Raw genomic sequence first — 12764 nt, forward strand, 5'->3', positions numbered from 1 at the left:
GAGGCGGAGAAGGGTGGGGTTCAGGGTGGATTCCAGAGGTCAAACTGCATGCGGGGTGCATAGATGGGGCTGGGAGAAGGGGGCACAAGGCTTGTGCCTCCGGCACGTGGGGGCGGGGCCCTTGTGTGAGATGGGACCGCGTGGGCAGGAGCAGACCTGTTGCAGCTGTTGGCGGGAGAGGTGGGCGCCCTCGGAGCTCTGTGCCGGCCGTGCTAAGGCTGAGGCTGTGAAGAGCCGCCTGTGAGGCCTGGGCGGGCGGCCCCGTTGGGTGGAGCACGTCCCTGTGCACCGGTTCCCGGTCAGGGCACACACCCGGGTTGTGGGTTCGATCCCCAGTTGGGGCGCATGCAGGACGCAACCAATCGATGTTTCTCTCTCACATCCATGTTTCTCTCTCTCTCTCTCCCCCTTTCTCTATAAAAAATATCAATAAAAAGCCCCCACATGTTCTCAGGAGCGGATTAAAAAAAATTACAAAACAACAACACCAAAGAGTATCCTGTGGCCCTAACCGGTTTGGCTCAGTGGATGGAGCGTCGGCCTGCGGACTGAAGCTTCCGGTCAAGGGCATGTACTTCGGTTGCGGGCACGTCCCCAGTGGGGGGTGTGCAGGAGGCAGCTGATCGATGTTTCTCTCTCATCGATGTTTCTAACTCTCTATCCCTCTCCCTTCCTCTCTGTAAAAATCAATAAAATATATTTTAAAAAAAGAAAAGAGTGTCCTGTGAGAGAGGAGGGATGTCAGGCAGGCGGTTGGACGTATGACTTGTGCTCAGAAGAGAGCTTTGGGCTGGAGTTGCAGGTTGGGACTGGGCCCCGTAACTGGCAGTTAAAGCCGTAACCGTGTGGGAGACGGGCCGGGAGCGGGCAGAGAGGACTGGAGGGCGTGGGGCGGGGCTGCTGGGGAAGGAGGTTAGAAGAAAGGGCGGGAGGCCGAAGGGCAGCTGCCTGCCGGGCTGGTGTGACGCTACGGGATCGAGAGAGCAGACCGGCCCGGGGAGGAGCCGCCGCGAGTCCCCAGGGCGAGGACGGGTCAGCGGGAGGCGAAGGGAAACGAGAGACAAGGAGGGGCGTTCACGTGTGTGGACGCCGAGCTGGGCGTGAGGGACAGCGGGGGACGGGGAAGGACCAGAGGGGGCGGGTCCGGGCGAGATGACGCCCCCGGGAGCGAGGGCCGGGGCGCAGGAGGGGCTGGGCCTGGTGCAGGGTGGAGGGGCTTTGGCGGGTGACGCGGGAGAAGGTGGAGGCGGCGGACGCAGTGCCCTGGGGTCTGAGTGCCCTGGGTGAGCGGATGCGGCTTCTGCCCGAGCAGTTTCTCTGTTAGCGAAGGAGGAGGAAGGCCGTTGGCTGGTGAGGGTGGCACGGGGAAGGGGCGGGACACGTGGAGTCTAGGAAGGAGGAAGACGGGGGGTGGGGTGGGGCGGGGTGGACAAGCCGAGAACCTGCCAGGCCAGGGGAGACCCCGCGTGCGGCGAGGCCCTGTCACCCCGTCAGCGCGGTCCCTTGCTCCTGTCTCACCCCGTGAGGGTGACGGCCACATGGCCCAGGAGCGTGGCAAGCGCCTCCTGCCGGCTTCCAGGGGACGCGCTGGCCGGGGCTTCTCGTGGGCTGGGCTGTGGCTTAGAAAGCGCGGCGGCGGGCGGGGGGGGGCTGCCTGGGGGAGCAGGCGGGGTTGGGGGGATGGGTGTGGAGTGCAGTCGCAGGGACCTCCCAGGGCCCCCCGCTCGGCAGGGGTCCGCGTGCCCCGAGGGGCGGAGAGGCTGAGCCCCTGGCTGGCTGACCGGCTCTGCTCGCTGACCGGCTCCGCACCTGCGTCCTCATGTTCCCGTGGTCGGAGCCCCGGGTGCGAGTCACGGGACCCAGGGGCGGGGTGGGGCGGGGAAGCATGGAGAGGAATTCCAGGGGGTTTTCCGGGGTCGGGGCTCTGAGACAGACGTCCTTACTTCTTCCCGAGGCCCGTCCTCACGTTAGGAGTGAGGTCCTGACCTCTGAGCGCTCCACAGTGAGCCGAGGAGAAGGAAGGAGGGTCCCCACCGTGGCCTCAAAGCCCTCACGTCTCACCGCTGGGAGCAGCGCGTCCTGGCTCAGCATGGAGCTCAGAGCTGCGTCCTCTGCCTCCATGGGTGAGGGGATTCCCCCACACGTGGGCCCTCACCCACTCAGCTGCCCGGCACCAGGGCCTTCTCAGCACCGAGGTGGGTCCAGGTGCTTCCCACCTGGCCGAGCAGCCAGACCTGGGTCCTCCCCTCAGCCACCTGCTGCCTGTCCACTCGTTTGCATTTGAGGTTTGTTGGAACTGAGGGCCTGAACTAATAGGGAGGTGCCTGGCACATAGAAGACCCCTGTTGCTGAAGGGTGACTCAGTTTCCTCATCAGCCTATCCTATATAATAAAAGGCTAATATGCAAATTGACTGAATGGCAGAATGGCCAGCCGCTATGACACACACTGACCATGGTGGGGGGGAGGGGCAGGGGGGGCAGACACTCAACGCAGGAGCTGCCCCCTGGTGCTCCCACAGGGGGAGCGCTGCTCAGCCAGAAGCCCTGAGCCGGGCTCATGGCTGGCGAGTGCAGTGGCTCCGCAGCAGCACTAAGGATGTCTGACTGCTGGCTTGGGAGCGGGCCTAAGCCATCAGTCGGACATTCCCCGAGGGCTCCTGGACTGCGAGAGGGTGCAGGCCGGGCTGAGGGACCCCCCGAGTGAACGAATTTCGTGCACCAGGCCTCTAGTAGGTTAATAATAGTACCTGTCTCATAGCCCCGTTGGGAGAATGAATGCGATGATAATGTGTGTAAAAGACTTAGATACAGGAAATGCTAGTTGTTATTTTAATGTGCAATTCGTGCGGCCTGCCAGAAGGTGGCAGCCCTGCACATTCGGGACAGGAACATCCAGGTTCTACTTGCCTTTCTCTCACGTTATCTCTTCGTTGGGAATAGGTGGCTGTCCCCATTTTACTGGCTGACGGGCCCGAGGGGGCACCCCGCTTGGCTGACTTCCTTCTTTTTCTCCGGACTCTTGTCCAGGACGGGAAGCCGAGGCACCCCTGTGCTTGTTGGGGCACAGCGGGCGTACCCCGAGGGGCCTCGGCCCATAGGCAGCTGGCCCGCTGGGAGGAGACAGTAACCCCTGAGCAACGGAAACCTCTCCGCCCGGTGCCAACACCGACACCATTGCCAGCGTCCCGGCCTCCCAAGTCCCGCCGTTTTCTAGAAGTGACACACGGCAGTCTCTGGATGTCCCCGGGAATGGCTTCGTGGTCCCCTGTCTGCGTGCCACGTTCCGTACGTGGCTCTTCTGTTCTCGCACACGGGTGGAGGGGCCCGGCGGGGCCCGGGTGGGGAGAGTGCGTGGCTGGGGCTCGTTAAAGACAGGGTGTGCTGGAGGGAGCAGCAGCGCACGTGGGGAGACGTGGCTGGCGTCTCTGCCTCGTCCGTCTGGGGCCTGGATCTTGGGAAGAGGACAGTGACGGCAGCAGTCACAGCTCACTTCGCCCAGGGCTTGCTCTGTGCCAGGAACGCCACGAGGGACTGCGGTCCGTGAGCTTCACGGAGCCTCAGGCAAGCCAGTGTGGAGGGACCAGCATCGCCAGCTCACCCACAGGGGCATGGAGGTCCCACAGCTTCTACCGCAGGCAGCTTCCTGGGCCAGCTCACTCGCCCTGCCCCCTGCTGGCCCGGGAGGCCTGGGCAGCGCTCGGCCAGGGCCGGCCCCTGGCTGTGCCTGGAGGCTGAGCAGCGGCAATCTCCGTGGCCACCTCCATCCAGGCAACGAGGGGACGTTCTGTGAGTCACTCTCACGTGAGCCGGGAAAGGAAGTGCTCGTTAAGGCCCTCCAGGCCCCCTCTCTGATTTTCACGCCCCTCTAGTGCTCTAGCTCCGTGGTCGGCAAACTGCGGCTCACGAGCCACAGGCGGCTCTTTGGCCCCTTGAGTGTGGCTCTTCCACAAAATACCACGGCCTGGGCGAGTCTATGTTGAAGAAGTGGCGTTAGAAGAAGTTTAAGTTTAAAAAATTTGGCTCTCAGAAGAAATTTCAGTCGTTGTCCTGTTGATATTTGGCTCTGTTGACTAATGAGTTTGCCGACCACTGGACCGTTAGACAACGAGGGCTCATCATTAAAAACAACAAAACGCGCGGCCCCCGTGCTGCTCGGCAGCCCCGCGAGGGACCAGGTGCGCGGGTGTGGGCGAGGCCTCAGGTGTTTGCAGGAAGCACTGCGGGCGGATCTGGTGCTGTTGGAAGGACCGTGGGGTGCGTGCCTCAGAACAGCGGGGCTCACGCAGGACACACGTTTCTTCCTCGCAGTCAAGGGGTTGGAGGATGCCCGCCCCCCCGCCCCCGACCAGTGGGGGTGCCTAGAGCCTGGCCCAGGGGCGCTGTCTCGTTGCCGGGCCGCAGGGAGTCCCTCCCCAGGTCCCAGTGGCTGTTGGGGCCTGCCCGTCACATGACCCGCATGCAGGAGGCCAGGCGGGTGGGGACGAGGCGTGCACCCCCTTTAGGACACGCCCCGATTGCAGGGTGTGCACCTCCCTGGCCAGCACACCTGGAGGAAGCGGGACTGGGGCTCCATTCCTGAGGAGGCAGGTGAGTGGATATGAGGGGTCAACCAGCTGTCTGTGCTCTGGTTGGTGGGATGCTGACCCTCCCAAACCAACGTGAGGGTCTGGGAGCAGAGGGACCTGCCCGGGGGCCCGGGGGGCCTGAAGCGTGGATGGCTGAAGGGCCCCTGAGCAGAGGGACAGAGGCAGCTTCTGGGGTCCTGGTGCCGTGTGTGTGCGTGTCTGCGTGTGTGTGTGCGCGCGTGAGCGTGCATGAGCGTGCGTGCGTGTGTGTGTGTGTGCGTGTGCATGTGTGTATGCGTGTGTGTGTGTGTGTGTGTATGTGTGTGTGTGTGGCAGTGGGGCTCTCCACCGGGAGGGAGTGGTGTGCTGGGACACAGGGCCGCCACCGTGGGGTGAAGGGCCCCCATCGACTGCTGGCGTGTGGGCCCCAACGCGGTGCCCACGGACCACCCTCCGCAGTCCCTGGGGGCCCAGCCCTCCGCTGGTGGAAGAACGTCTTTCCCGCTCCAGGATCCCGGTCCCCGTCGTCAGCCTGAGTCGCGCCGTCTTTGCTTCGTCACCGAGGCGCTGTGAACGCTTGCTGGTTGAGCCGTGGGAGGCCGGGCTTCCGTGGCCTGATCTTGGTCCCCGTCCACACCTGGCTTGTGGGTCAAGTGTCTTGAAAACGGTTATGCTCCCAGCGCCTCCGCTCTCCCTGCCGCCAGAGCCCTGGGACCCTCTCGGGTGCACCCCAGGCGCCCGGTTTTAGTCTCTCGTGTGCAGTTGGCTGAAAAAAAAATTAAGATTCCCAGAAGGGTTGCTGTGGGCGGGGACCTGGGAACAAGCCACGCTGAAAACCCGAGAAGCCCCCCCCACGCTTCCATTCTCGAAGGAACACCAGATACCACCGCTCGGGACCGAACACGGGATCAGAGAACGAGGCCTGTCCGGCGCCCCCCGCGCTGCCCCCAGGACAAGGCGCCTCGATGCGGGGGGCGCCGGGGCCGGGAACGACCTCGGTGTTGTGGAACAGAAGTCACAGTCGCTGGAATAAGGCGAGGCTGTAAAAGGGTCCGAGATGGGGCTCAGAGGGAGCAAGGCGGAGGGATCGCGCCAGGGAGAAGGCACACGCGTTCCCAATCAAGTTTACAAGGTGTTCTGCTAAGTGTTCAACACGACTCCTGGGCGTGCTCCGTCCGGGCGGCTCAGCCCCGCGGCGAACAGGCTCCGATCGGAAACAGATGTGCAGGGCGGACGGCGGGCCTCAGTGTGGGGATGTTCAGGGCTTGGTCTCTTTATTTTATTTACTTTATTCGGGCCGGGAGGGGGGGGGCGTTGGTCATTTTAAAGGAAAGTGTGTTGGCCCTCCAGGATGGACGTGACCTAGAAGCCGAGGTCAAGTCCTCCAGGGGTTCCATCCCAGTTGAAGACGATGGTTGGGAAGAGAGGATGTCGACTTGCTCGGTCCCCCTGGGAAAGGATGAGCCGGGCCGGGTGGAGGGTGGGCAGGCGGGCATCCAGGCGGTGGGAAGCCCACGGGCGCGGCCCCAACCAGGACTCAGAATGCCAGCCCGGAGCTGCTGCCGTGGGCCCATCTGCCACGTCTGAGTGAGCTTTAAGCACTGGCCCGGCTGTGTGTCTTCTAGGCTTCCCAGGACCTAAGTCAATCGGAAATGACTATCCGCGTCCTTCCAGATGTTTCGTTTACAGTGTCTTTCTCCAAGGAGAGCACAGCCTCCAGCCTTGGACGCCGTGAGAGCCAAAGGCAGGCTGTGTGGATTTTGATTGATCCCCAAAGGGTGTCACGGTGTTGGGGTTCCCCACAGGCCTGTAGGTGGAGCAGAGTTTGGGGCCCCCCCCCACCGGTGCATTTCTCTTACTTTGCTCTTGCCGCTGCCCGTCTGACCCCGTTCTGACCAGATCTCACTCTCACAGCCGCAGACCACCCTGCAGTGCGTCCCTGTGGCTCTGACCCCATGGCCAGCCGTCAGCATGCTGACCAGTTCAGCTCATCAAAGCTGGCCATTGCACACTGTTGGCCAGGCTCCCTGGTTACCATTGCCGATGTCAGGGAGGAGGGCTCTTGTCTTGCGTAATCTCCTGGACCCGGTTAGGTTGCAACATAGCCGAGCGAGAGTGCCGTCCCCTCTGAAACACTAGGACCGTGGTTTCTTAAGAGAATGCCAGAAAAAGAAGATAAGTTATTCTACGGCCCATTTTCACGTAATTAGTACCAGATTTTTATCATCATCATCATCATCATCATCATCATCATCTGGTTTGAATAAATAAAAACAAATGGTTCATTTAATCTGATTACTTTCCAATATATTTTTTTAAGGATTAATTGGGAATTAGCACTGTTTCCTCACACGTCAGGAGAGCCTGACTTTTCAGTGACCGAAGGAACCCCAAGTACACTCATGTGTCCGTTTTCGGATAAACATTTACTAAGTTACTATAGTTCACTTGCTTCATAGAAAAGGAACTTGTGAGATCTTCCCTTGACGGCTAGCTGCCTTGGTTAGTCATTACGCTGTATTTTGTCTTGGTTAGGAAAGTACGTTTAGCTACTTGCTACAGTGACTGGATCAAACAGATGGCCAGGAAAGACTCAGAATTATGTATAAACTAGAGGCCCGGTGCATGAAATTCGTGCACGGGTGCAGTTTCTAGGCCTGGCCAGTGATCGAAGTGTGAGTGCCTGGCATGGAAGGGCAGGTCCCAGGTGACCTCTGGGTCCTGGGCAGCACCTGTGCCCCATGCACCCCCTTTCTGCCTGAGTCATTGGGCCCCCACCCGGTTCCCTCAGCGCCTAGGAGCCAGGAGGTGGCCCTGCCCCTCCCCTCACTGCTGCCAGTCGCTATCTGTGGGGTGATTGGCGGGACGATCAGGCCTCACTCACACCCGCCTTGGCCTGGCGCCGCCCGCTCACCTGCTCCACCATCCTGCCACAGTCCCGCTTTCGTCGGGGCCATTGGGACCGGCAGCGCCTTCACTGCCACCCACTGCCAGCGCCGTGTCACTGACGTCCACCATATTCCGTGCCCGCCATGATCTGTGCCGCTCCCTGGTAGACAGCGCACTTCATAGCGAGCGGTCAAACTCCTGGTGGAACTTCTGGTCCAGGGGACAATTTGCGTATTAGGCTTTTATTATATAGGATACGATGACATGTGAGCTACAACGTGTGTAACCTGAAAAATAGTGCTTCAGAGAGTCAAAACCCCAAGTGACGAGTTACAATGGAAAGACAGATTTTGCAAGTAATAGAAATGTTAAATTAAAAACCAAATCTTCCCCTTTAAGTGTGATATGTGTTTCTGAGCGCAAGTAAATGGTACACCCAAAACTTCCACGTTGGGTACTTGGGACAGAGAACTAGAAAAAGAACCGCAGAATAAGCCCTGAGTAAGAAAAAGGGAAATCAAGGTAAGAGAAGAAAATAATGAGATAGAAAACAGTGGTGAAAAAGTAGAGCTGCATACGTGTGTGTGTGTGTGCACGCGCATGTGCCCACGTGATAAACATTAAAGGAAATGAGATGAAACCTGGAACAGTTGTTCTGTTTGGTGTGATGGGGATGGACCAGGGGTGGGTTAAGGAGAGAAGCCTTCATTGGTGGCCCACATATCTTATATGTGCTTTTTTGTGTATCAAACATGCATAACAAATATGTATATTTAAATACGTGCATCACAGGAAATTGGGGAAATGCCAAAATTATGAAGAAGAAAATTAAAACGTAACGTCTCAATCTTAACTCTGTCTCTCCTTTAGTCATTTTGGGTGAAGCTGTCCTACAATGGCTGAGTTTTTTCCTTGCTTTCTGAAAGCGTGCTTGTACCCGAACCCGTTTTTGTGATTCCTGGTTATTTGTGCACAAAAATGATGGCCTGGGCTCCAAGGTGCCCAGAGCCCACAGACCCTTCCGCCAGGACCTGTGCCCTCTGCGACGCCTCCGGCTGCTGGGCGTGTTTCTGGCTTGTCTGGTCTCTGTTAGATTGTTGTGGGGTAATTTGCATGGCCACTTCTCTGAAATTCCTTGTGTAACCTCTGGCCCCATGTCTAATGAGCCGCCTTTCCCCCTCCCTCAATCTCTCTCTCATCTCCCCGGCTCAGGGCCTCCAGCCCTTGGCTGCCCGCTGTCCCCAATCTCTAGCTCCTGCGCCCTCACCTCAACCCCAGGGGCCCCGCCTGCACACAGCACACTCTCCTTTATCCGCCGCAAGTCCTGCTGATCCTTGGAGTTGTAGCCACGTGCCGGCTCCCGGGACACTGTCCCCGCTCAGCGGCCGGGACCAGCTCTGGCCGTGGGAGCCCGGGTGCGCTTTCCACTCTGCACGGCCCTTACCTGGTCCGTCCTCTCCCCCATGACCACAGAGCCCTGTCCATCGAGGCCTGGTGTGACGCTGGCATTGTCATCCCAGCGCAGGATTGACTGCACGGAGAAGGTCGCCCACGGCTGACACTGCAGGTGGCACTCGATGTGTGAGGGACCGGGACCCACAGTGCGGTTCCAGTCCCCGCAGCCAGCCTGCTGCTCTCGCCCTGCGGCCCCGCCGGGCCTGGCTCCTGGCGCCCCTGCCCGACATGGAAACAGGCCCCGAACGCCGGTGTTGCAGGAAATGCCCTGTGACGCGCCACGCGCGTTTTCCCGGGAACGAGAGAGGGTTCTAGCACACGTGCAAGCAAGATATGAACATGGGGTTTTCAGAACTCTTCCCCTGGACACCGACAGAGGATGCACACTCAGTCACCGGCTCTGGGAGCCCAGGGAGAGCGCTGCCACAGGAGCTCCGGAGTCTCCGTGGTGATGTCTGTGCTGGGAAAGTTCTGGAAGAGCCACGGACCTAGGCTCAGCCCAGCCTGGTGTTCAGAGGCTTGCCTTTCAGGGGCCTCTGGGCGCCCCCCACTTAGATGAGGCCCAGAGCTGGGAGGAGACCAGTTCCCATACGCACGGACTGGCTTCCCGGACCCTGTCCTCCGCCCCGTCCCCACGGCCTGGCCGAGTGCTCAGACCCCGTCCCCACGGCCTGGCCGAGTGCTCAGACCCCGTCCCCACGGCCTGGCCGAGTGCTCAGACCCCGTCCCCACGGCCTGGCCGAGTGCTCAGTCCCCGTCCCCACGGCCTGGCCGAGTGCTCAGACCCCGTCCCCACGGCCTGGCCGAGTGCTCAGTCCCCGTCCCCACGGCCTGGCCGAGTGCTCAGTCCCCGTCCCCACGGCCTGGCCGAGTGCTCAGACCCCGTCCCCACAGCCTGGCCGAGTGCTCACACTCCGGGGCCTAAAGCACTCAGCTTTGGACGAGGCGCCAGAGGGAGCTGGCTTGGCATCAGCGGGCGCAGGGTTAGCCAGGGGCCTGGGGGTGAGGAGAGCAGCCCGGGACAGACCCCGGGACAGACCCCGGGACAGACCCCGAAGGCACAGCCTCACTGTGTCCGGATGAGCCCTGGGAAGGGGGAGGCATTGGTAGTTAAGACTTGTTATGTGTTGCACCTGCGAGGGGAGACGAGGGTCAGGCATTAAAAAATAAAATTCATGCCCGGCCGGCGGGGCTCAGTGGTTGAGCGTCGACCTATGAACCAGGAGGTCATGGTTGAATTCCTGGTCAGGGCACATGCCCGCCCGGGTTGTGAGCTCGATCCCCAGTGAGGGGTGTGCAGGAGGCAGCAGATTCATGATTCTCTCTCATCATGGATGTTTCTGTCTCTCTCTCCCTCTCCCTTCCTCGCTCTGAAATCAATAAAAATATATTTAAAAAAATAAAATTCAGCAAAGTGATTTGGAGATCTCACTGGCATCGACGTGTTGACCCCAATCATGCTGTTTCATAGACCCTAGATTCCCCTATTTGGGCATTGATTTCCTGGGCGTGGTCTACTCACGGTTTCAGGTGGAATATCAATGTGTGTCTATTCAGCAAAATAGAAACCACCGTAGGTGTTTCAAAGGCAGTTTCATGCAGACGCTGTTTTGCCGAGTGAGGAGAGGGTGCTGTGCCGGAGAGGAGAGGAGAGGAGAGGAGAGGAGAGGAGAGGAGAGGAGAGGAGAGGAGAGGAGAGGAGAGGGTGCTGTGCCGGAGAGGAGAGGAGAGGAGAGGAGAGGAGAGGAGAGGAGAGGAGAGGAGAGGAGAGGAGAGGAGAGGAGAGGAGAGGAGAGGAGAGGAGAGGACAGGGTGCTGTGCTGGAGAGGAGAGGAGAGGAGAGGAGAGGAGAGGAGAGGAGAGGAGAGGAGAGGAGAGGAGAGGAGAGGGTGCTGTGCTGGAGAGCCGGTTCTTGCCGTGGGGTTGCCAGGCGCCTCTGCCGCCCCTGCCCCGTTAGAACTGAGCAGGGCCCGGAGCCCATCCTGCTGGTGGGCCGGACCTCTTCTTGAGAGGGGGGACGCGGGCTTCCTGCTCCCGATTCCTACCCGGGGGCGGGGGGGGGGGGGGGGGGGGCTCTGGGAGCCGTGGGCAGGGCCAGGCCCGGGAGTGGCAGGTTTGACCTGATGTCAGGAGAGGGTCACAGGGCAGGTGTGTGCTCTGCCTCAGGGGGACATTGGAAGAGGCGCTTCTTCCAAATGAGGGAGAAACCCGAGAGCGAGGATGGCCTGGGACTTAGGGGACAGGGGATTCGCCCCGGGAAAGAGGCTGGAGCTGATGGGGGGGGAGGGGGGAAGGAGCGCACGGCAGCAGGTGGGCAGCGGCCTGGGGACCACCGGCGTGGGGCGGGAGGCCGCAGGCTCCAGGGCAGGTCTCCGGGAGGAAGGCGCAGGAACCAACCTGGGAGTGTTGGGGTGCATGGGAGAGGGGGAGGTTTATGCCTGGGGGGCGGGGGAGTGAACATGCACATGTAGAGAGCGAGCCGTGGTCACCGTGGTCACCGAGGCCCCGGGAGGGCAGAGGGTCGGGGGAAGGAAGGAGTGCAGGCACAGTTCACCAGGTGGCCCAGCCTTTGATGGTAATGACATGCGTGAGGGTGTGAATGAAGGTTGACTATTTGATTTAATAAAAACGGGACCAAGCAAAGCGTTAAGGGAAGAGAGGAGTTGTGTGTTGGGATGAAGGGAGAGGTGAGGAGAGCTAACTTTTCATAGTTTATATTTAAAAGCTAATAGGTGATAATTAAAACTTAAAAACCAGTAAATGTTAACATAAAGTAGGTTATTTAGATCCGTGAAGATAAATCAAAGGGAGAAGACAGCTAAAATGGTTGAAAATGACCTTGGAGGAGTTGTAAGGTAGACGAGGTAAGGTTCTGTTTTTCAGTATAGGTCTTGAAGGATTAGCTTTAAAAACCTACTCACTACATTCCTTTGGTAAAGTGGGGGCGCACTATTTTAAATCTAACCGCGGAGAGACATCTTTATCAGACTGAACGGGGTGTCACCTGTGGCTTAAGGAGGCGACACGAACGCGGCTCCCGGTCGAACGCTTCCGAGGCCCCCGTAGGAGCGCACGTGCGCGCTGTCCGCTCTAGATCCAGACGTCGTGGCTGCTCAGGCGGCCGTTCCCGATCCTGGTACTTCGTGCTCCCTAAGTCCTGATTCAGACAGCAACCCACGTGTCCTAAACTTTCTTACATGCGATACCCCAAAACTAAAGCTCTTGGCATGTATTCTGGACAGCTTGCTATTGCTTTGGCTGTTTTATTTCTTTAAGAAAACAGGCTTTCGGCTCTTTCTTTCCAACTTGCCGGGCACGATGGCTCCCGCAAAGAAGGGTGGCGAGGAGAAGGGCCGCTCCGCCCTCAGCGCGGTGGTGCCCAGGGAGCTCACCATCAGCATCCACAAGCGCACCCACGGCGTGGGGTTCAAGAGGCCTGCCCCTCGGGCACTCAAGGAGGCCCGGAAATTCGCCATGAAGGGGATGGGGACTCCGGACGTGCGTATGGACACCAGGCTCAACAAAGCTGTCTGGGCCAGAGGAATAAGGACTGTCCCATCTCGTATCCGGGTACGTTTGTCTAGAAAACGTAGTGAGGATGAAGATTCACCAAACAGGCTGTCTGCCTTGGTCACCTATGTGCCTGTCACCACTTTCAAAAATCTACAGACCATGCCCTGACCAGTTTGGCTCAGTGGGTAGAGCCTCGGCCTGCGGACTGAAGGGTCCCAGGTTCGATTCCGGTCAAGGGCATGTACCTTGGTTGCGGGCACATCCCCAGTAGGAAGTGTGCAGGAGGCAGCTGATCAATGTTTCTCTCTCTCTCTCTCACTGATGTTTCTAACTCTCTCTC

General features: G+C 59.6%; 1 protein-coding gene across 1 annotated transcript; it reads left to right on the forward strand.

Annotated features, from left to right (window-relative positions):
- Window positions 1-12229: 12229 nt before the first annotated feature.
- LOC129150501 (60S ribosomal protein L31-like) lies at window positions 12230-12592 on the forward strand. Its single transcript, XM_054722205.1, has one exon. The coding sequence runs from the start codon at window positions 12230-12232 to the stop codon at window positions 12590-12592; it is 363 nt and encodes a 120-aa protein (XP_054578180.1).
- Window positions 12593-12764: the final 172 nt, after the last annotated feature.

The sequence above is a fragment of the Eptesicus fuscus genome, chromosome 10, assembly GCF_027574615.1.
Source record: "Eptesicus fuscus isolate TK198812 chromosome 10, DD_ASM_mEF_20220401, whole genome shotgun sequence".
NCBI lineage: Eukaryota > Metazoa > Chordata > Mammalia > Chiroptera > Vespertilionidae > Eptesicus > Eptesicus fuscus.